Source organism: Bubalus bubalis, chromosome 7 (genome assembly GCF_019923935.1).
Source record: "Bubalus bubalis isolate 160015118507 breed Murrah chromosome 7, NDDB_SH_1, whole genome shotgun sequence".
NCBI lineage: Eukaryota > Metazoa > Chordata > Mammalia > Artiodactyla > Bovidae > Bubalus > Bubalus bubalis.
Window position 1 is genome coordinate 86,930,203 of NC_059163.1, and position 23,092 is coordinate 86,953,294.

General features: G+C 39.4%; 1 protein-coding gene across 1 annotated transcript in view; it reads left to right on the forward strand.

Annotated features, from left to right (window-relative positions):
* Positions 1 to 8,881, forward strand: part of ARSJ (arylsulfatase family member J) — an 88,905-nt gene extending 80,024 nt beyond the window's left edge. The window contains exon 2 of the mRNA XM_006051516.4: positions 7,354 to 8,881. Within this exon, the coding sequence (XP_006051578.2) occupies positions 7,354 to 8,752 (1,399 nt within the window). The 3' untranslated portion in view covers positions 8,753 to 8,881. The remainder of the gene's footprint in view (positions 1 to 7,353) is intronic.
* The last annotated feature ends 14,211 nt before the right edge of the window (positions 8,882 to 23,092 follow it).

Consider the following 23,092-nt stretch of genomic DNA (forward strand, 5'->3'; position numbering starts at 1 on the left):
ATCTATGAGTTGAAGCCAAAGAAGGGGTCCAGTTGTGCTGTTTCAGAAACTACCTTCCAGATTGGGAATTCTCAACCAGTTAGCTAATGTTAATCAATGTGCTATTTTGTAATTTTTGTGAAGAATTATCTGATTGGCCTTCCAGTTGGTTGTTGCCAAGTCAGTGTCACTGACAAGCCAAAAACTCTATCAAGAACTTCCCTAGATCTCAACCATCTCCTTCCTGAAAAAAGAAAAGCTGTTAACATTCAGTGCTGTTCTCCATGACTGACAGCGCTGACTGCACCCAGTCCCAGGGTTCAGAGAACTCATACCTTCATTGCTAGTAGGATCCTTACTTACAGCCGGCTTAATACAACAGCTCTGGGAGCAGGGGGAGACACAAAACAAAACAAAAACTTAATTCCTGGCACACATCATACACTCAATAATATTGCTTAACTAAGGAAATGAATAAATAATGAAGATTAATGCAAATAAACTAATTCAAACTTTCAATTCACTGCAGTTAAGTCACCCAGTCGTGTCCAACTCTTTGCGACCCCATGAATCACAGCACGCCAGGCCTCCCTGTCCATCACCAACTCCTAGAGTTTACTCAAACTCACGTCCATCGAGTCGGTGATGCCAGCCAGCCATCTCATCCTCTGTCGCCCCCTTCTCCTCCTGCCCCCAATCCCTCCCAGCATCAGAGTCTTTTCCAATGAGTCAACTCTTTGCATGAGGTTGCCAAAGTATTGGAGTTTCAGTCCTTCAATGAACACCCAGGACTGATCTCCTTTAGGATGGACTGGTTGGATCTCCTTGCAGTCCAAGGGATTCTCAAGAATCTTCTCCAACACCACAATTCAAAAACATCACTTCTTCAGCACTCAGCTTTCTTCACAGTCCAACTCTCACATCCATACATGACCACTGGAAAAACCATAGCCTTGACTAGATGGACCTTTGTTGGCAAAGTAATATCTCTGCTTTTGAATATGCTATCTAGGTTGGTCATAACTTTCCTTCCAAGGAGTAAGCATCTTTTAATTTCATGGCTGAAATCACCATCTGCAGTGATTTTGGAGCCCCCAAAAATAAAGTCTGACACTGTTTCCACTGTTCCCCCATGTATTTCCCATGAAATGATGGGACCAGATGCCATGATCTTCGTTTTCTGAATGTTGAGCCTTAAGCCAACTTTTCCACTCTCCTCTTTCACTTTCATCAAGAGGCTCTTTAGTTCCTCTTCACTTTCTGCCACAAGGGTGGTGTCATCTGCGTATCTGAGGTACTTTACATGGGTCTAACTGTAGCTGTAAGTATACGCTAGAAAGCTTCCAAAGCCCAAAGTCTGGATTCCAGTACATAACTCAAAACTTACAGCTATAAAACTTAGGAAAGCCCCTAAATTATTCTGAGTTTCAGTGTTCTTTTGTTGTTGTTGTTTGATGGAATTAATAAATGGAACCCCCCTGCCTGTTCCACACAGTTCTGGAAACCAGAGAAGATCGTGTTAATGAAAATTTTCTCTTTGCAATTAACTGATAGGAAAGAATAATATCATTCTTACTGTGAATATGCAGGGCTGTCATCCTGCATATTCTGTTGATTTTCCATTATTTTATAAAGAAAAAATCAAGGGCAGATTTTTCAAATGCCTATCATTTTCGTGGGGCTTCCCAGATGGCTCAGTGGTAAAGAATTCACCTGCCAAGCAGGAGACGCAGGTTTGATACTCAGTCGGGAAGGTCCCCTGGAGAAGGAAAGGGCAACCCACTCCAGTATTCTTGCCTGGGAAATCCCATGGACAGAGGAGCCTGGTGGGCTACAATCTGCTGCTGCTGCTGCTGCTAAGTCGCTTCAGTCATGTCCGACTCTGTGTGACCCCAGAGATGGCAGCCTACCAGGATCTTCTGTCCCTGGGATTCTCCAGGCAAGAACACTGGAGTGGGTTGCCATTTCCTTCTCCAATGCATGAAAGTGAAAAGTGAAAGTGAAGTCGCTCAGTTGTGTCCAACTCTTAGCGACCCCATGAACTGCAGCCCACCAGGCTCCTCCGTCCATGGGATTTTCCAGGCAAGAGTACTGGAGTGGGGTGCTATTGCCTTCTCTGGGGCTACAGTCTAGGGGGTTGCAAAAGAATCAGACACAACTTAGCGACTGAACAACAACAAAATCATTTTCCTAATCTACTTTATTAATTCTCCTCCTTTTTAGAAAGAAAATGAAGCTAATTTTGCAGGACTTTTCTTTTTGACCCTACCTAATTTGCTTTAAAAGAAAAACGCTCAAAAATTATCTACTTAAAAATACGTTTTCAAATTTTTCTAGAATCAGCATAAGCCTCATTATTTGGTTTATAAATTCTTCCTGTCTTTAATTAGAAAGTTAGATTAACTTCTCAAGACTGACAGTATCTTTCCTCTGCTCCTTGATTTTTTAACAAGTGCTGGACTTAAGTCTTGAGGAGACAGGAAAAGTATCCAGTTTAGCCTGTGTTGTTCAGGAGCCCGTATCACAGCCTGGTGAGGCAGGTTGGAGGAGGTGGGGGGATATCTCTGTATCTCTATTCTCCCATTTATAAAATGAATGTGAACAATCCTACTTCTCACCATTGTAACGAGGACTAAACACAAAAAGCATGCGAAAGGTCTGTCAGTTATAAAACTTGAAAGACATGTTAGTAACATGATTCAGAACTCTGGGATAACAATAGTAAAACCTATCACTTATTGAATGCACTCTCCTTATCAGATTCTGTGCTCTCTTTCAGGGCTACAGCAATCCAGTATATGTTATTATCCCTCTTTTACAGATGAAGAAATGGAGGATCAGGGGGGTTAAGTACTGCTCAAAGTCACACAGCTTAAATAAGCAGTCGAACAAATTCAAACCCTGATTTCTCTGACTCCCAAAATAAAACATACCCTTAACCCCTGCCTCTAATGCTGCATCAGACATCTCGTTGGTCCCAGAGTCTTGAACTCATTTAAGCAGGAGTTTCCCTGAAAGCTCTCTTCTGTTAGGAGCTGCTGCCAAACTTTATATTGTTGATTCTAAATTTTCCAATATGAAAACCATTCTACACTGGAGAAGACAGAGACCACACAGTTGATTAATAGCTCTGTACTCTCTTCTGTGTCTGCCAACACTGTACCTTCCTCTGAAAGCAGCAGACCTCTTTCCTACTCTTTTTGTGTGTTGTGTGTGAACAGTTTCTGTATTTTACACTTTTCAAAAGCCTCAATTCTCTTTGCCCTTAGTACCATGTGCAAAAGTGCCCAGTTTTAATTAGAAAGACTTTAGTTGGTTAGCTGTTCAATGAATTGAATAGATACTCTGGCCAACTATATTTTCTACATAAGACAATTAGTAACCCATGTCCACAGATCCTTCCCCACAGTCTCACAACATACAGATTTCTCCTTTTTAAATATCCTCAATGTTTATATTGATAGGTGCTATCAATTTGTCATGTGCTTAAACAAAAATTAGTGGTTTTAGAAGTTAATGGTTTAGATCTTGAACTGGATCAGAAACTCTCAAGAGCAATAATACTTTATGAATTTAGGACTAAATTATATTTATTAAAACCTTGTTTCTTTGGAGTTCATTACCGTATTAATCGTGAACTTCAACAGCTAAATGATAAGCAGAGTAGATGGGGCCCATATGAATGCTGCCTGGACATTACTACAGCTTCTATAAACCTTCAGTCTCTTACTGCAATTGACACTTTGAAAGAACTCACAGTTGCATTATACTATCATTTGAACATTTAAAAATAAACTAGTCAATCCAAGGCATATATAACATATTGGACTTTATTCAGTTGATTTTTTTTAATCTCAATTTAACTCTTTGTAATTTGATTCCAGGAATATTTTTATTTTTACACTAACCCTTTTTGCAAACTTTGTTTTCTCAGACTGCCTAGATTTCCTATTCAAAAATTGTTTTGAACTTATATAATAAAACTATAGAATTAATCATTTTTAAGATGGCATGAACTAGTGGGCATATCTTGACCCAATTGAAAATTCACACACTTATGTAATAATGTGGAGAAGGAAATGGCAACCCATTCCGGTATTCTTGCCTGGAGAATCCCATGGACGGAGGAGCCTGGGGGGCTACAGTCCACGGGGTCGCAAAGAGTTTGACATGACTGAGCGACTTGACTCACCCACTCATGTTATAATAACCATTCTCTGGGGGGGATAAAAGCCCTTGGCAAATATCCTTGGAAAGAGAACAAGGCCAGAAATCAACATATATTTAATTTTAATGTATAGAAAGGTTACCTCAATTTCTTATACTAAATTGTAAGTGAATGTAATTTTCTTAAAAAGAGACAGTGGGAAACATATGAAAGGATTCATTTCCTACTGTTCTTAGAAAAATGTAGCTCCTTAGCACTAGCTAAAACACTTTCTAAAATGGCTTTTCAAAAACAATATATTGTGATTCAGAGATGTTCTGTTTCTCTCTACAGAGATTTAACAGGTTTTGACAATCAAACAGGAGATTTTTATATAATTTTTATATGTATTTTTAGTACTTTCAAATCAACTTGAAATAAATTCTTCAGAAAAATGATTTAGGAGCTAATGTGAGGTCTTTCAGAGAAGGCAATGGCACCCCACTCCAGTACTCTTGCCTGGAAAATCCCAGGGACAGAGGAGCCTGGCGGGCTGCAGTCCATGGGGTCGCTAAGAGTCAGACACAACTGAGCAACTTCACTTTCACTTTTCACTTTCATGCATTGAAGAAGGAAATGGCAACCCACTCCGGTGTTCTTGCCTGGAGAATCCCATGGACGGAGGAGCCTGGTGGGCGGCCATCTATGGGGTCACATAGAGTCGGACACGACTGAAACGACTTAGCAGCAGCAGCATCAGTGAGGTCTTTAGACCAAAAACAACAGTAACAACAACAGCATATTACGAAACCAAACTTGAATCCCCTCACCTGGCTTCAGTAAAACTAATCTACTGATACTGGGTTGTGGTGAAGGAAAAAGTGTTTATTGCAGGGCCCCAAGCAAGGAGTCCAGACAACTAATGCTCAAAAGACCCAAACTCCAAGATGAACATTCTTCTGATTGGTTGATGGTGATGTAATCAGGAATCAACATTTTCAACCTTCTGATTCCAACTGGTCTGGGTTCTTTGTGCTTGTGGTCAGCATATAGTTAATTTCTTCCACCTGGTGGGGGATTTCAGAATTCTCAAAATAGCTAAAAGATAAAGCTCAGAATATTATTTATGGCCACTGAGAAGAAACTAAAGTTCTTTGACTTTGTTTAATGGCTAAGTTATTATTATATTTTCATACTTGAATGTTTTCCTTTGTTTCTACATTTTCTCACTTCTTTGATTAAATATATTCTTTGGAATTTGGGGAAGGCCTAGAAGGCAATGGCACCCCACTCCAGTACTCTTGCTTGGAAAAATCCCATGGATGGAGAAGCCTGTTGGGCTGCAATCCATGGGGTCGCTAAGAGTCGGACACGACTGAGCGACTTCACTTTCACTTTTCACTTTCATGCATTGGAGAAGGAAATGGCAACCCACTCCAGTGTTCTTGCCTGGAGAATCCCAGGGACGGGGGAACCTGGTGGGCTGCCGTCTATGGGGTCGCACAGAGTTGGACACGACTGAAGTGACTTAGTGAAGTGAGAAGGGTATAGTTTCCCTACAAATAAGAAGCAGGAGAGGACATGGGAGTGTGGGAGTGGTGGGGAGGGGGAGCGTGGTCTGTCCTGAGAAGGCCCCATAGGATCCTTGTTGTTGTTATTTTTGAGTCACTAAGTCGTGTCTGACAGCATATCAGGGCCCTTTCCAGCGAATGGCCTCTTCACATCAGGTGGCAAAGTATTGGAGCTTCAGCTTCAGCATCAATCTTTCCAGTGATATTCAGGGTTGATTTCCTTTAGGATTGACTGGTCTGATCTCTGTGCTGTCCAAGGCCATCTCAAGAGTCTTCTTCTCCAGCACCACAGTTGGAAAGCATCAGTTCTTCGGCTCTCAGCCTTCTTGATGATCCAGCTCTCACATTCATACATGACTACTAGAAAAGCTCCTCTGTCCGTGGGATTTTCCAGGCAAGAGTACTGGAGTGGGCTGCTGTTGCCTTCTCCAAGAGAAAAACCATAGCTTTGACTATATGGACCTTTGTTGGAAAAGTGATGTCTCTGCTTTTTAATATGCTATCTGGGTTTGTCATAGCTTTCCTTTCAAGGAGCAAGCATCTTTTAATTTCATAGCTGCAGTCACTGTCCACAGTGATTTTGGAGCCCAAGAAAATAAAGTCTGTAACTGTTTCCATTGCTTCCCCATCTATTAACCATGAAGTGATGGGACCAGATGCCATGATCTTAGTTTATTGAATGTTGTGTTTTAAGCCAGCTTTTTTGCTTTCTTCTTTCACCCTCATCAAAAGATAGTGCCTCTTTGCCTTCTGCCATTAGAATAGTATTATTTGTATATCTGAGATTGTTGATATTTCTCTCTGCAATCTTAATTCCAGCTTGTAATTCATCCAGCCTGGCATTTTGCATGATGCACTCTGCACATAAGTTACATAAGCAGGGTGACAAGCCTTGTCATACTACCTTCCCAATTTTGAACCAGTCTGTTGTTCTATGTCCATGTCTAATTGTTGCTTCTTGACCTGCACATAGGTTTCTTAAGAGACCGGTAAGATGGTCTGATATTCTTATCTCTTTAAGAATTTTCCAGTCCGTTCTGATGCACACAGTCAAAGGCTTTAGTGTAGTCAATGAAGCAGATTTTTTTTTCTGGAGTTCTCTCTCTTTTTCTATGATCCAAAGGATGTTGGCAATTTAATCTCTGGTTCCTCTGCCTTTTCTAAATCCACGTTGTACATCTAGAAGTTCCCCATTCATGTACTGCTGAAGCTTAGCTTGAAAAATTGTGAGCATTGCCTTACTAGCATGTGAAATGAGCACAACCGTGTGGTAGGAACCACAGAATCCTGCTTGGTTACAAACACTTAAATTTATATTCTTTCCTTGATCGTGTTAGTTTGGTGCATCATATAATTAATCGAATGATTAAAGTTTATTCAAATTAATTCTGTTATAAGAACTTTAAAAAGACTTTGAAATAAGTAATGAAATCTTAGTTTCAAAAGTACTGATTTAAAGTGAAAATGCATTTCAGATGTTAAATGTGTAGCTAATTATGGCAGGACTTTTGGGTCAACAGGAGAAATACTGAATTGATCATATTTTATTTGGGGTAGCATTTATATTCAAAGAAACATTATTTAATAGAAGAGTCATTGTTTTCTGTGGAATCTCTCTTTTATCCTGCACTGACACATTTTTTACTCTTTTGTTAGGTATCAGATACACACCGGACTTCAACATTCTATCATAAGACCTACCCAGCCCAACTGCTTACCTCTGGACAATGCAACCCTACCTCAGAAGCTGAAGGAGGTTGGATATTCAACACATATGGTTGGAAAATGGCACTTGGGTTTTTATAGAAAAGAATGTATGCCCACCAAGAGAGGATTTGACACCTTTTTTGGTTCCCTCTTGGGAAGTGGTGATTACTATACACACTACAAATGTGACAGTCCTGGGATGTGTGGCTATGACCTGTATGAAAATGACAATGCCGCCTGGGACTACGACAATGGCGTATACTCCACACAGATGTACACTCAGAGAGTGCAGCAAATCTTGGCTTCCCATGACCCCAGAAAGCCTATATTTTTATACATTGCCTACCAAGCTGTGCACTCTCCACTGCAAGCCCCTGGAAGGTACTTTGAACACTACAGATCCATTGTCAACATAAACAGACGCAGGTATGCTGCCATGCTTTCCTGCTTAGACGAAGCAATTAATAATGTGACCCTGGCTCTAAAGATGTACGGTTTCTACAACAACAGCATTATCATATACTCTTCAGATAACGGAGGTCAGCCCACAGCAGGAGGAAGCAACTGGCCCCTGAGAGGTAGCAAAGGAACCTACTGGGAAGGGGGGATCCGGGCTGTTGGCTTCGTGCACAGCCCACTCCTGAAAAACAAGGGCACCGTGTGTAAGGAGCTCGTGCATATCACTGACTGGTACCCCACTCTGATTTCACTGGCTGAGGGGCAGATTGATGAGAACATTCAACTGGATGGCTATGATGTCTGGGAGACCATAAGCGAAGGCCTTCGTTCTCCCCGTATAGACATTCTGCACAACATTGACCCCATTTATACCAAGGCGAAAAACGGATCTTGGGCTGCAGGCTATGGGATCTGGAACACTGCCATTCAGTCTGCAATCAGGGTGAAACACTGGAAATTGCTCACAGGGAACCCGGGATACAGTGACTGGGTGCCCCCTCAGTCTTTCAGCAACCTGGGCCCAAACCGGTGGCACAATGAGCGAATTACCTTGTCAACAGGAAAAAGCGTGTGGCTTTTCAACATTACAGCCGACCCCTATGAAAGAGTAGACCTTTCCAACAGGTATCCCGGGATCGTAAAGCAGCTCCTCCGGAGGCTCTCCCAGTTCAACAAAACTGCAGTGCCTGTCAGGTACCCTCCCAAAGACCCCAGAAGTAACCCTCGGCTCAATGGAGGAGTCTGGGGGCCATGGTATAAAGAGGAAAGCAAGAAACAGAAGCCAAGCAAAAAGAAGGCTGAGAAAAAGCAGAAGAAAAGTAAGACAAAGAAGAAACAGCAGAAAGAGCGCTCGTTTCCAAACTGCCATTCAGGGATTTCTCGTGGATAAGTACAAATTTTTTTCTTGTCTTCAGTTCAGTTCAGTTCAGTCGCTCAGTCGTGTCTGACTCATTGCGACCCCATGGACTGCAGCACACCAGGCTTCCCTGTCCATCACCAACTCCTGGTGCCTACTCAAACTCATGTCCATCGAGTGCGTGATGCCATCCAGCCATCTCATCCTCTCTCGTCCCCTTCTCCTTCTGCTTAATCTTGCCCATCATCAGGGTCTTTTCAAATGAGTCAGTTCTTTGCATCAGGTGGCCAAAGTATTGGAGTTTCAGCTTCAGCATCAGGCCTTCCAGTGAATATTCAGGACTGATTTCCTTTAGGATGGACTGGTTGGATCTCCTTGCAGTCCAAGGGACTCTCAAGAGTCTTCTCCAACACCACAGTTCAAAAGCATCCATTCTTCAGCACTCAGCTTTCTTTATAGTCCCAACTCTCACATTCATCCATACATGACTACTGGAAAAACCATAGCTTTGACTAGACGGATCTTTGTTGGATCCATTGGATTTTTGTTGGATCTTTGTCGGATTTTTCCTCTCTGGTTAAATTTAAATCAGTGCCAGGTTTTTCACCAGTTTCTAGATGAACCAGCAAATTTGACTCAATAGGATCCCTGCCATCAGCATCAGACAGTTTTCATATTGTGCTACTCCAGAGACTTCTGCCAGCTGGAAAACTTGTGCTCAAAGCTAAAGGTGCTACTCTTGGGAGCCACGCTTAAAGCAGAATGGACATGTTTGTTTCTCTTGCTCCTTTATGAAAGGTGGTCAGTGATGAGTTCAACTGTCGTGCTTCCGTCAGTTGACCAAACACTATATTTTAAATTATATCATTTAACTTTAACCGGCAGTTGATGGACATGCTAATTTAATGGAAGTTACAGGGTAGCATGATTAAAAACCACCTTTGATAAGTCTAGTCAAAAGTTGTATCACCTCAAAGGCCTTGAAAAATGTTCTTTTCTTAGTGAATTTTTGTATTTCTATCACAGGACACTTGGGTTTTTTATGAATTCTATTTCATACATCGTTTCCTTTCCTGTGAAAATAAGCTGTTTTTCTCACATGTGAACAGCTTGCACCTCACTTTAACATGCATGAGAGAATGGCAAATAAGAATGTTTCAGCACACTGCCAAAACGTGAATGTAACTATTTTCTAAACACTTTACTAGAATGATGTTTCAACACAAAGTACATAATTTATTTTTACAGAAGAAATATTAATTATTTTGTTTTCATAAAAAGTTATACAAATGAATTTTAATTATTTTATTTTATTTTCTATATACCATTAGAAGAATTTTATTTCATATTGTCAAGATTATCAAGCACTGTAATACTATAAATTAATAGTGTGTGAATTTGTAGAATATAAAAATTAAAAAGTGATAAACATCATTGTTCAACCATTATTGTGAATGTAAGAAGATGAATATATTCTTTACAAATTGCTTGGAAATTCAGTGTTTGTATAGAATTGAGAGACAACTTTATTGTTTCTATCATAAACACTTTATTTATGTATCTTAATTATTAAAGTGATATTTTTTAGCACCAGAAAAAATTGCGTGGCTTTTCTGATTTAATGTCTGTATAGAATTACATTAGTCATTTTAACAAACAAAAGTCTTTACCAACAGGCAAATGAAAGTATGATTTGCTAACAAACATAGTAACATAAAATGGATTTTGCAAATAGGTGGTGTTTACACCTGGCTATTGCATGGAGAAGAGTATTCTCTTGTTAATAAATACGATTTCTAATGACCTTACTCTTACACAAAGTGAACATGGTGGGAAGATACAAAGAAGTGAAAATATGGATCCTACCTAGAGTAGTTAAACATCTAGTTTGAAACTCACACATGCAGACATCATGAAGCGGCTTAAAGGAGCACAATCTGTAGTGAAGTTTATCATGAGTGATCAGTGAGGACAAGTTGGTGTGGTCCCTGTCAGCCCCGAAGTTGTCTTTAAGGTGCTTTCTCCTAATATTGCCTGTAAGTCTCAAAGTGTTTACACTTGAAAAATCTGGAGTTAGAACCATGATGTGTGATATTACAACTGTGATTAAAGAAATGTAAGCAAATTTTTTGTTTGTTTCTTGAGGTAACAATGGAATTTTACTCAGCCATAAAAAAAAATGAAATAATGCCATTTGCAATAACATGGACAAACCTAGAGATTGTCATACTGAGTGAAGTGCATTAGACAGAGTCATATCATATTGCTTGCATATGGAATCTTAAAGCATGGTACAAATGAACTTATTACAAAACAGAAATAGAGTCACAATATAGGAAAAAACTTAGGGTTACCAAGGGGGAAAGAGCAAGGGGAGGGGTACATTGGAAGATTGGGATTGACATATATACACTACTATGTATAAAATAGATAACCAGTGAGGACCTACTGTATAGCAGAGGGAACTCTACTCAATACTTTGTAATGACCTATATGGGGGAAAAGATCTAAAAAAGAACAGATACACGTTTATGTACAATTGATTCACTTTGCTGTACAGCAGAAACTAACATAACTTTGTAAAACAATTGTACTCCAATAAAAATCAATTTTAAAAAAAGAAATGTATGAGGTGATATTGTTGTTGTTTTAATGTCACTTAAGTCATGTCTGACTCTTTGAGACCCCATAGACTGTAGCCCGCCAGGCTCCTCTGTCCATGGAATTTCCCAGGCAAAAATATTAGAGTTTCTTGCCATTCCTTCTCCATGGGATCTTCCCAACCCAGGGATTGAACCTATGCCTCTTGCGGCTCTTGCATTGGCAGGCAGATTCTTTACTACTGAGCTGCCTGGAAAGCTCCTGAGTTGGTATGATCAGTTCAGTTCAGTCACTCAGTCGTATTCAACTCTTTCTGACCCCATGGACTGCAGCATGCCAGGCTTCCCTGTCCATCACCAACTCCTGGAGTTCACTCAGACTCACGTCCATTGAGTCAGTGATGCCATCCAACCATCTCATCCTCTGTCATCCCCTTCTGGTCTCAATCTTTCCCAGCATCAGGGTCTTTTCAAATGAGTCAGTTCTTTGCATCAAGTGGCCAAAGTATCAGAGTTTCAGCTTCAGCATCAGTCCTTTCAATGAATGTTCAGGACTTATTTCCTTTAGGATGGACTGGTTGGATCTCCTTGCTGTCCAAGGGACTCTCAAGGTTGTATGGTAGCATAGTATTAAATGTGTTTATATCAGAATTCAAAATACAGCTTCTGACAGTCTTTGGAAATATATAAAAGAATTGATAGACTTGCCAAAATTACTAAAATGGACAATAATACAACTTTTAAATTTTTTAATTTTTCATGAAAATGTATATATTTCCATTTTATTATGTAGAATAAAGTACTATTTGAGTTTGTGCTTTGTCAACTGTATATTTAAATGAGTCTTAAAAATCAAAGGCATGCTGTCAGTGTTTTCCTTTCTTGGTGGCACATAAATTAATGAGTTGTCTTAAAATAGATGGTATCTTATAACATCAAAGATAGAGTTATTATTACATTAAAAAAGAGTTCTGAGAAAAAACAAGTTTGGGAAATGTGAAGTTAAACAAGGTTAAAGGGGTCCATTTATGCAGACTTTCTTACAGTTTTTAAAGTCCTAGCTTGCCTTGTAAACCTCTAACCAAAGGCAATTTTTATATAATGTTTTCTAATTTACTTCACCATAAAACCCTTGTCTATAGCAACTTACATAGGACTAGGCAAAGTGTGAAACAGACTTTGGAAATTTTTAGTGTAAGCATAGAATCTTCTAGAAGTCCCGAGCAAGACATAAAGGAGCGAAGAGGCAAATTAGTATCATAAAAATTGCTCACATTTGAGCCCAGTGGGTATTATGTAATATAGTGGGATTTTAAATTCTCTATAAATGACCATAACTTTCGCAATGAGAATAACCCACAGTTTTCTACCTGGAAATGATTTCAATGATGTTCACTCTTTTTTTTAACTAATTTTTACCGGAATGTAGTTGCTTTAAGATGTCGTGGTAGTTCCTACTGTACAGCAAAGTGAATCATCCACACATAGACGTATATCCCCTCCTTTTTGGACTTCCTGTTGGTTCAGGTCACCACAGAGCATTAAATAGAATTCCCTGTGCTATACAGGATGTTCTCATTAGTTTTCTATTTTAACATAGTATCCATAGTGTTTGCATGTCAATCCCAGCCCCCAAATTCCTCCCACTCTGCCCTTTCCCCCTTGGTATCTATATATTTGTTCTTTATCATCTCTACCATTTTTCTGGATTCCACAAGGTCACTATTTTTAAGAGAGTACCCATCCCCCACACGTGACTCTGGGCAGGCTGTGATTTAGAAGTCTATGTCTTGCCCTTAAGGAACTAAAATCTAATATAGTAGTCATGTATAAGTAATGAACAGAAATGTTTCCAAAATGCTTCAACAGATCACTAGGTGTTTCAGGATATCCAGGGAGAAAAATACTGTGCACTTGACTTCTACGCCGTAAGCATTAAAACTATGATCATATGGGGCATTTATATGCAGGTGTCATTTTCCTGAACTCTGATTCTCAGGTTGTATTTCTAGGGTTGCCTGTGGCTTTTCCAAGTGTAAACGGCACCTCTTTAAGACCTCTGATCCTTTTATTAGGATAACAAAGGAAACTCCTGGATTGAAATATAAATATCCCCGTAGCTTTGTCAGAAAATAAATGGCTTTTTATTTATAAAGCCACATAAATAAATGTGGCTTCTGTATCTTGTATAGGAAAGGATCAAACTCATTTTATTCAAATGAAAAAACAAAACTCTGTGGTAAGTTTCAGTCATTGAGAGAATCCACACCAGGACTATCAAGTCTTGTTTCATTTAACGTACTTTTCTCTCACTTTTCCCTTTTAAAAATCTTAAGAATAGAAGAGAAGCTGTCCCTTTGATAGTTGGATGAGTAGATAGTACATTGTGGCATTTGATATTCCAAGGTACATGAATTTGGCATCAGGATTAGTTTCTTAAGCATTTTATTCCTAGGATTCTTGGGTACGTACATTGTGAATTTCTCAGTAGCCATCAGAATGTGTGTTATTGGCAGGAATAAACTGGCTTGCTAAAAGTAGCAAACAGAATTCTTGTGTCAGAAGTTGATAACTTCATTGTTTCCTTTTAGTGAAATCACTTACTAAAATTCATTCATGCAACAAGTTTTTATTAAATCCTACTGCCTGCTTGTTAGGGAATATTCTTGGTGCTTGAGATTCATCAGTGAAGAAAATGGATAAAACTTATTATTGCTTGTGCAGGTGACTGTCTAGCCCAGCAATACAGATAATAAATAATAAACATAAGTAATAAGTAAATTACATTCTACATAAAGTAGTGTGAAAAAGAGAGAGTAGATCAGGATAGGGGGAGGAATTACTTAACACCGGTGTATCCATCCATTTATTCAACACTTGGTAAGTGCCACATCTAATGACACACACTGGGATATGGTGACAAGCAACACAGGGAAGAGTCCCTGTCTTCAGGAAGTGTATGTCTATGCTCCTGGGAGACACAGCCATCGGTCAAATAAACAAACACCCTCCTCTCCTCCACTCTCTTCCCCTACTTGCTCTTTCAGCATAGACTTATCACCCTTTAATATATTTCATACTTTACTCACATATTTTATTTCTTCTCTAGCTTCTTTAGAAAAGTAGTTTATCTCTACTCTCCATCTGTATGGCCAGTATGTAAAACAATGCCTGGCTCCTGGTCAACATTCAATATAGATCTGTTTTTTTGAGTGAATTGATAAAATAATTACAAAAAAAAAAAACACGTCAACTACATTTGCTTGGGTTTCCACTTCCATTGTTGTGTAGGAATTTCACTGTTGAAAAACAGAACTAGTCATCCCTAATACTCTAATACCATTCCTCAAAATAATAGCCATGATATAAAATGCAAAAGTGTCTATCTAGCATTAGAGAAAACTAACTTGATAATGCATAGCTAAGGAACAGAATAGTACAGCAAAAACCAAGCAAAAAAACCACAAAAAGTTGAGAGTAAATTTTATCTTTATTATCTAACGGCAGAACATAATTATTGTAATACTACTTTGAAAATAACAGAATACAGTAGTTTAAATGAGTTTTCAGAAAGGAGAAGTGGAGACTTAAATTATGAATAATTTTTGTAGCAAGCCATAAAAGAGAAAATACAAATGGTGAATAAACCTTTGTTTCTTCATAGAATTATGAAGCAAAATGGACTATATCTCACATCCTTGGGTATCTTAAGAAACTCTCCAGTTTGGCAGAGGAAGAATTGTTCTGCTTTAAAGGTAAGTTTTTCTTAAGTATTTTGTTGGTTGTAGCATTTCTGTGAAGTCCATTGATTCGCTGATTAGATTGACAATATGAAACACGTGACAGCCAGTGTGTCATTGGGAATTAGGCAAACTTGAACACATACTTACCTTTCCATTTTATATCTATGATTAGAAATTTCCTTCCCCTCTCAAACTTTCTACAATCCTATACTATTCTTTTTCAATTGGGTTATGCAACTTTGAATAACATCAATCTTAACAACTGAAAAGGTGTAAGAAAATAACAAATGCTTATTAAAAATATCTATATATTCACTCTTTGCAGAAACCCTTTAGTTGTTAATCCTTTAGCTTTCTCCACTTATTAGTGGAGAAAGTGAAAGTGTTAGTCGCTCAGTGGTTTCCAATTCTGCAGCCCCATGAACCGTACCCACCAGGCTCCTCTACCCATGGAATTCTCCAAGCAAGAATACTGGAGTGGGTTGCCATTCCTTTTTCCAGGGGATCTTCCTGACCCAAGGATTGAACCCCAGTCTCCCACACTGCAGGGCAGATTCTTTACCATCTGAGCCACCAGGGAAGCCTATAGTATCTTATCTAATGAACCAAATAGAAATAAAATTTATCTTTCAGAATAAACAATTTTCAACATGACATATTAATTTCTCTGGAAACAATACTTTAAGAATTAAAGTCTCTTCAGCCTTAAGAGTTGTGAATGACTGGGGAGTAATTTCAATTGAAATCTAAATTCTAAACAACTGTGGGAAAGAATGTTTTTATAACCAAGGTTAAAAAAGTAAAGCAAAACTTGCATTTTACTTAATTATCTGAAACTATATTCTTATGTCACCACCACCAGAACTTCCAGAGGCTCCTTTTCAGCAAAAATGATGGCAAAACTCGCTAGTCATAGACTCATTTTGTCTCTAATATGTGTCCCACTAACATCCCTCTATTTTAAGGTTTTCCTGATTGGAATAATCAATCCCCTCTAGCACCTAGAAGGTAGGGAATTACCACATATAACACCCACATTATCTACTACTCATTCAGACGTAACAGCAACAAAATGTAGCCGTTCAGACCAGGTCGTTCCAAAACATGCCTCATTGGAATGTTAGTTATTTTGACTTAAAGTCACTTTAAAAGCAGCAGATCAAGCAGGACACTTTGGTCTTCCTTTTTTCTTCTGGAAAGGAGACAAAAATCGCAGGTGAAAGTAACCTTCTCTGTATCAAGACGAAAGAAGACATTCTTATCACCAGAGATGGGAAGTTAAGGCTGAGAGAAATCTGTACCAATGAGCTTGTTAAACTAACCCTCATCTTCCTTGTCACATTTCCACAAATCAATGTTCTAGCCCAAACCCCTTTGCCTTGTCACGTCTTCACAGTTTACTATCCTTTGTCCAACCCAAGCCATAAGCTCTAATTGCTTCTTTGGGTCTTCATTTTCCTGGGAAGGTGCCCATGTACATGTAAAAATAAAATATAGTCTTTTTATTAAATTTGTTTTTCTCTTCTTCAATTTTTGTCCAGAGCTGTAAGAGTTAACTTAGCATTTCAAAGCTCATGCGAAGCTATCATCTCCCTGCAGGGAGGAGTTTGAAGTGACTGTGTAGGTGGGGAGGATAAGTGGAGAGGTTCTTCCCTCCTTTTTCCCTTGGACTCCGTGCTTGCGTACTTCCCAGCACCTGGACTGTCGCTGGACTGTTTCTTCCTGTCCTTTCACATAGAACCATGGCTCCACATGTTACATTCTTGGTACTTTTATTATCCATCTCTGAGTCCCACACCCTTTCCTGCCCTAGAACTAGGCACATAGATGCCTGTGTCCAAAAGATTGTTATTTGAATCCGTCCCATCCTGAAGTTTCCTGGCATAAAGGGATGCGTGTGTAGAGCTACCAGCGAGTTGATTAGTCACTACATCATGCCTGACTGTTCACAACCCCATGGATTATAGCTCACCAGGCTCCTCCATCCATGGGATTTTTCAGGCAAGAATGCTGGAGTGGCCTGCCATCTCCAGAGGATCTTCCTGACTCAGGGATCAACCCTGTGTCTCCTGCATTAGCAGGCGGATTCTTTACCGCTGAGCCACCTGGGAAGCTCTCCCTTGCCTGAAAGAGAGAGAGTAAAACCCAAAAGCACCACTTAGACTGTTTGTTTCAATCCTACCTCCCAGTCCTTGGGCAGGAAATGTCTTTCAGTCCTTTCAACCTGTCAGCTACAGGTTTCTGTGACCTTCTCTCAAATCCTGTCAGCCTATGGGGATCTCCTCTGTCTCTCCCAGCAAATCATGTTTCAAACAGGAACCCATCCTTGTCAGCAAAACTGATATATTTTTACTCCCTATATTTCTTCATTGTCATCCAGAAAGCAACCATGAAGCTTCCAGAGCAGAGATCAGTCACCATTTTCATTACTGACTATAGTGACTGCACCAGTTGCCCTCCTTCAGGTTACCCGATTCTGTGTCTCCCAAACTGCAGTTCTTGATGTTGCTAAACCTGGACTTGGGTCTACTCATCATAAGTGCAGCAAAGCCAACCTACTGACACTGGGTTGTGGTGAAGAAAAGTATAGCTTATTTGTAGGGCACTATTAAGGCAGAAAGTGAAGAGGAACTAAAAAGCCTCTTGATGAAAGTGAAAGAGGAGAGTGAAAAAGTTGGCTTAAAGCTCAACATTCAGAAAACGAAGATCATGGCATCTGGTCCCATCACTTCATGGGAAATAGATGGGGAAACAGTGGAAACAGTGTCAGACTTTATTTTGGGGGGCTCCAAAATCACTGTAGATGGGGACTGCAGCCATGAAATTAAAAGAAGCTTACTCTTTGGAAGAAAAGTTATGACCAACCTAGATAGATATTGAAAAACAGAGACATTACCTTGCAAAAAAGGCTCGTCGAGTCAAGGCTATGGTTTTTCCAGTGGTCATGTATGGATGTGAGAGTTGGACTGTGAAGAAGGCTGAGTGCCGAAGAATTGATGCTTTTGAACTGTGGTATTGGAGAAGACTCCTGAGAGTCTCTTGGACTGCAAGGAGATCCAACCAGTCCATTCTGAAGGAGATCAGCCCTGGGATTTCTTTGGAAGGACTGATGCTGAAGCTGAAACTCCAGTACTTTGGCCACCTCATGCGAAGAGTTGACTCATTGGAAAAGACTCTGATGCTGGGAGGGATTGGGGGCAGGAGGAGAAGGGGACGACAGAGGATGAGATGGCTGGATGGCATCACTGACTCAATGGACATGAGTCTGGGTGAACTCCAGGAGTTGGTGATGGACAGGGAGGCCTGGCATGCTGCAATTCACGGGGTCGCAAAGAGTTGGACATGACTGAGCGACTGAACTGAACTGAACTGAACTGAAGCAAGGAAAATGGGCAGTTCATGCTCAAAAGACCCAAACACCCCATAGTGGTTTTCAGGGGAGGGTTTTCAAAGGCAGTGTGAGGGGGTGCTGCGGGGTGCCTGATCAGCTTGTGCTCAATTCTAGCATTAGTTGACATCAAGGTGAAATTTCTAGCATCGTCAGTCTTCTGGTTTTAACTGAACTGGGGTTTACGTGATTTTGGTCAGCAGTTTTCATCTGGTGGGGATCTGGTTTCTGTGAAGACAACTTAGGAATGTGTGTCAGACCTTTATCTATATCTCTGAGGGAAGTGGGAGTTTGGTAACTCTGCCATGTGGCTGATTTATAGTCCTACTTGTTACCAGTTCCCCAGCCCAACAGCTAGTCTTTGTTTCTACATGTTTACATTCCTAATTATTGACTCTTGAACCAGTTTTTGAGACTCAGGGGAGGCCCCGAGACACTAAAGCAAAAGTTGTTTACTTCAAAAGATGGGGACATAGGGGACTGTATACAACTTGGTTCAGTTCAGTTCAGTTCAGTCGCTCAGTTGTGTCCGACTCTTTGCGACCCCATGAATCGCAGCACGCCAGGCCTCCCTGTCCATCACCAACTCCCGGAGTTCACTCAGACTCACATCCATTGAGTCAGTGATGCCATCCAGCCATCTCATCCTCTGTCGTCCCCTTCTCCTCCTGCCCCCAATCCTTCCCAGCATCAGAGTCTTTTCCAATGAGTCAACTCTTCACATGAGGTGGCCAAAGTACTGGAGTTTCAGCTTTAGCATCATTCCTTCCAAAGAAATCCCAGGGCTGATCTCCTTCAGAATGGACTGGTTGGATCTCCTTGCAGTCCAAGGGACTCTCAAGAGTCTTCTCCAACACCACAGTTCAAAAGCATCAATTCTTCAGCACTCAGCTTTCTTCACAGTCCAGCTCACATCCATACATGACCACTGGAAAAACCATAGCCTTGTCTAGACAAACCTTTGTTGGCAAAGTAATGTCTCTGCTTTTGAATATGCTATCTAGGTTGGTCATAACTTTCCTTCTAAGGAGTAAGTGTCTTTTAATTTCATGGCTGTAGTCACCATCTGCAGTGATTTTTGGAGCCCCCCAAAATAAAGTCTGACACTGTTTCCACTGTTTCCCCATCTATTTCCCATGAAGTGATGGGACCAGGTGCCATGATCTTCGTTTTCTCAACGTTGAGCTTTAAGCCAACTTTTTCACTTTCCACTTTCACTTTCATCAAGAGGCTTTTTAGTTCCTCTTCACTTTCTGCCATAAGGGTGGTGTCATCTGCATATCTGAGGTTATTGATATTTCTCCCGGCAATCTTGATTCCAGCTTGTGCTTCTTCCAGCCCAGCGTTTCTCATGATGTACTCTGCATATAAGTTAAATAAGCAGGGTGGCAATATACAGCCTTGACGAACTCCTTTTCCTATTTGGAACCAGTCTGTTGTTCCATGTCCAGTTCTAACTGTTGCTTCCTGACCTGCATACAGATTTCTCAAGAGGCAGATCAGGTGGTCTGGTATTCCCATCTCTTTCAGAATTTTCCACAGTTTATTGTGATCCACACAGTCAAAGGCTTTGACCCCAAAAAAACCCTTTCCTTATCTGCAGCTTCTTGCATTATTTTCTTTTGGTTGACAGTAGGAGTGTCTACTATGCACTTACCCTGTGATGCAGCAACTCCACTCCCGGATATTTACCCCAAGCTAGTGATCAAACCAGTACATACCTAGCAAAGCGTTTTGAGCACTGTAGTATTTACTTAATATTGAACACAAAACAAAAAAGGCCTAATATAATCACTTGATATTTTAATCATTTTTCTACCATGTTAACCAACACGTGGAAATTTGTGGAACCTAAATAAACATCTTGCTGCTGCTAAGTCGCTTCAGTCGTGTCCGACTCTGTGCGACCCCATAGACGGCAGCCCACCAGGCTCCCCCGTCCCTGGGACTCTCCAGGCAAGAACACTGGAGTGGGTTGCCATTTCCTTCTCCAATGCATGGAAGTGAAAAGTGAAAGTGAAGTCACTCAGTTGTCTCCGACTCTTCGCGACCCCATGGACTGCAGCCCACCAGGCTCCTCCGTCCATGGGATTTTCCAGGCAAGAGTACTGGAGTGGGCTGCTATCGCCTTCTCCGAATAAACATCTTACCCACTACATATTATAGAGGGCTGCCACCAAGTGTCATGCCAGCAAGTTTCCTTCAACTGGTTGAAGCCATATGTAACTAACTTTTAGTTATTTGAGTCAAATCCTTTAAAACCGGGGCTTTCCTGGTGGTCAGATGGTAAAGAATCTGCCTGCAATGCAAGAGACCTGGGTTCGATCCCTGGGTCAGGAAAATCCCCCTCTGGAGAATGAAAGTGACACAATGTGAATGATTTGATGAATGTTGAAAGTGTTGGTCATTCAGTCGTGTCCAACTCTTTGCAACCCTATGGACTGTAGCCCACCAGGCTCCTCTGTCCATGGAATTCTCCAGGCAAGAATACTGGAGTGGGTAGCCATTCCCTTCTCCAGAGGATCTTGCCAACATAGTGACTGAACCCGGATCTCCCGCATTGCTGGCAGATTCTTTATATTGAATGGTAACTACAATTAAATCTGTATATACATTTCACTCACAATTGATCCATGTCTAATCATCATGATTAAAATTCAATTCTGACCAAAATTTCTAATAAATATAAACGGAAATAAAAAGGCATGCAGATATGCATATATGACTTTCTAATTGTATGATGAGGAAACTAGAACACTCCTCAGATCTCTCCATGCCGTTATCTCTGCAGTGACTACCCTTTTGTTTCTCTGCCCTGCCCCACTCCACCACTGCCTCTTTTCTTCTGCCCATTTGTCTGTCTCCTACTCCCCTTAGGCTCTCCTCTTTCTCGTACTTTCCTAACCTTCCCCACCTTTCAATAAATATAATGTATTTAATATCTCTAAAACACTAAACAAACCCACTTGTTGGAATTTAATGTTAACTCCTGTTAGTTCTGAGCACCTATCTTTAAAAAAGAAAGTCTTTGAGCAGACTTTCATGTTTAGGATAGTCTATTCCAAATTGCCATTTATGTTCCAACCTAATCTGAGAGTGAACAAGACTACTGATTGAAATTTGTATTTTTACCTACAATCAAGGTAGTGATAATATTTCAACACAGATAACTTTATTTACTAGTACCAGATTCACAACTATTTTTGTGTGTGGATTTCTATATTTAATTATAATCATATAATGTTTGCTTGAATAACGGTTACAGAACTAATTACAGCTATTACTGGCCATTAAATGAGGAAATGTGTTTGCAGCTCAAAAATTTGTCTTGTATTTCCTAGTGGAAAAGGGCATATACTGACAGTTATATAAAATTATAACTAATTCTAAGTGGATTCACATTATTACCCTGCATAATAAAACAATAAGCAAGTCTCTGCTTTATAGATTATGAATTGTTAAATATTTATATTATTTCTGCTTGCCTAAATTGCCAATATTTTTATATTTATGTTCAGTTTTGTAAGTAAAATTAATGTAAGATTTAAATAGTTATGAACAAAAGATGAATTACCATTTTTATATTAAATTGCATTAATTCTTTCCATCATGAAGTAGTTTATTAAATTATCTCCTTTTCACTTTCAGAATTGATGCATTTGTCAATTACCTAACAGGTTGTGTTAAAGGATAATTTCAGTAGAATATATTTTGAATTATTCTAAATTGTGACTGACACAATTTAAACAATTAACACAGTCTAAATTATGACTAACAATTTTAAAGGAATTGTAACTGTTTCATGAGTTACATAATCCTACCTCTAAGTTTAACCTAACCCTTCCTATTAAAAATGAGGTTATAGTTTCAATAAATTTCACATTATTAATACACTGTAGTCCTCCTTTTCCCTCTAAACATCATTTGAATATTTTTTCTACCATGAATTATTTTGTTTCCTTTAAAATTCTAAATAAATGTTGGATTTTTTGTCAATATGGAAATATTTTAATTTCCTTATAATTCATACTAATTTACTTCATAATTTATTTTCTCTTTATATCATCTTTCTCTTTTGACATTTGTCTTTAAAATGTCTTTTTAAGCTGCCAGTCACTGATCTGAACCATTTCATTAGTTGATTTTGATGTTGTCCATGCTCATGAAATACTGCCAAGTAAATCCTTGAAAAATTTCCTTATCATTACTTGTCTTTTCTCTTACACTAAAAAAAAAAAAAAAAAAATTGTGTACTATTTCCATGCAAGACATAAATTTCTGATATCTGACTTCTAAAGTCTATTATCTCTACTTCAAAAAGTGAAGAAACTTGAACAAATAGATTTCAGCTATTGTTAAAGTGTTTTATCCTTTTATCTTATATATATACTACTGATATTCTTACTATTATTATTTAATATGTTTTTTTAAAACTTTGATGTATCCTTCAAGATTTGAGTAAATCTTGAAGGATATAAATAATGAACAATACAATTGAATTTGCCATGCTAAAACCCTTCACCTAGTTCTCAGATTCACAATATATGTCATCTTGGAAATTCTCCAGGAATCAAAAATTTAACCAGTGTTACTGAATGAACTTTCTATAATTGTGTGTGAAAAGAGAGGAAATGTCTATTTC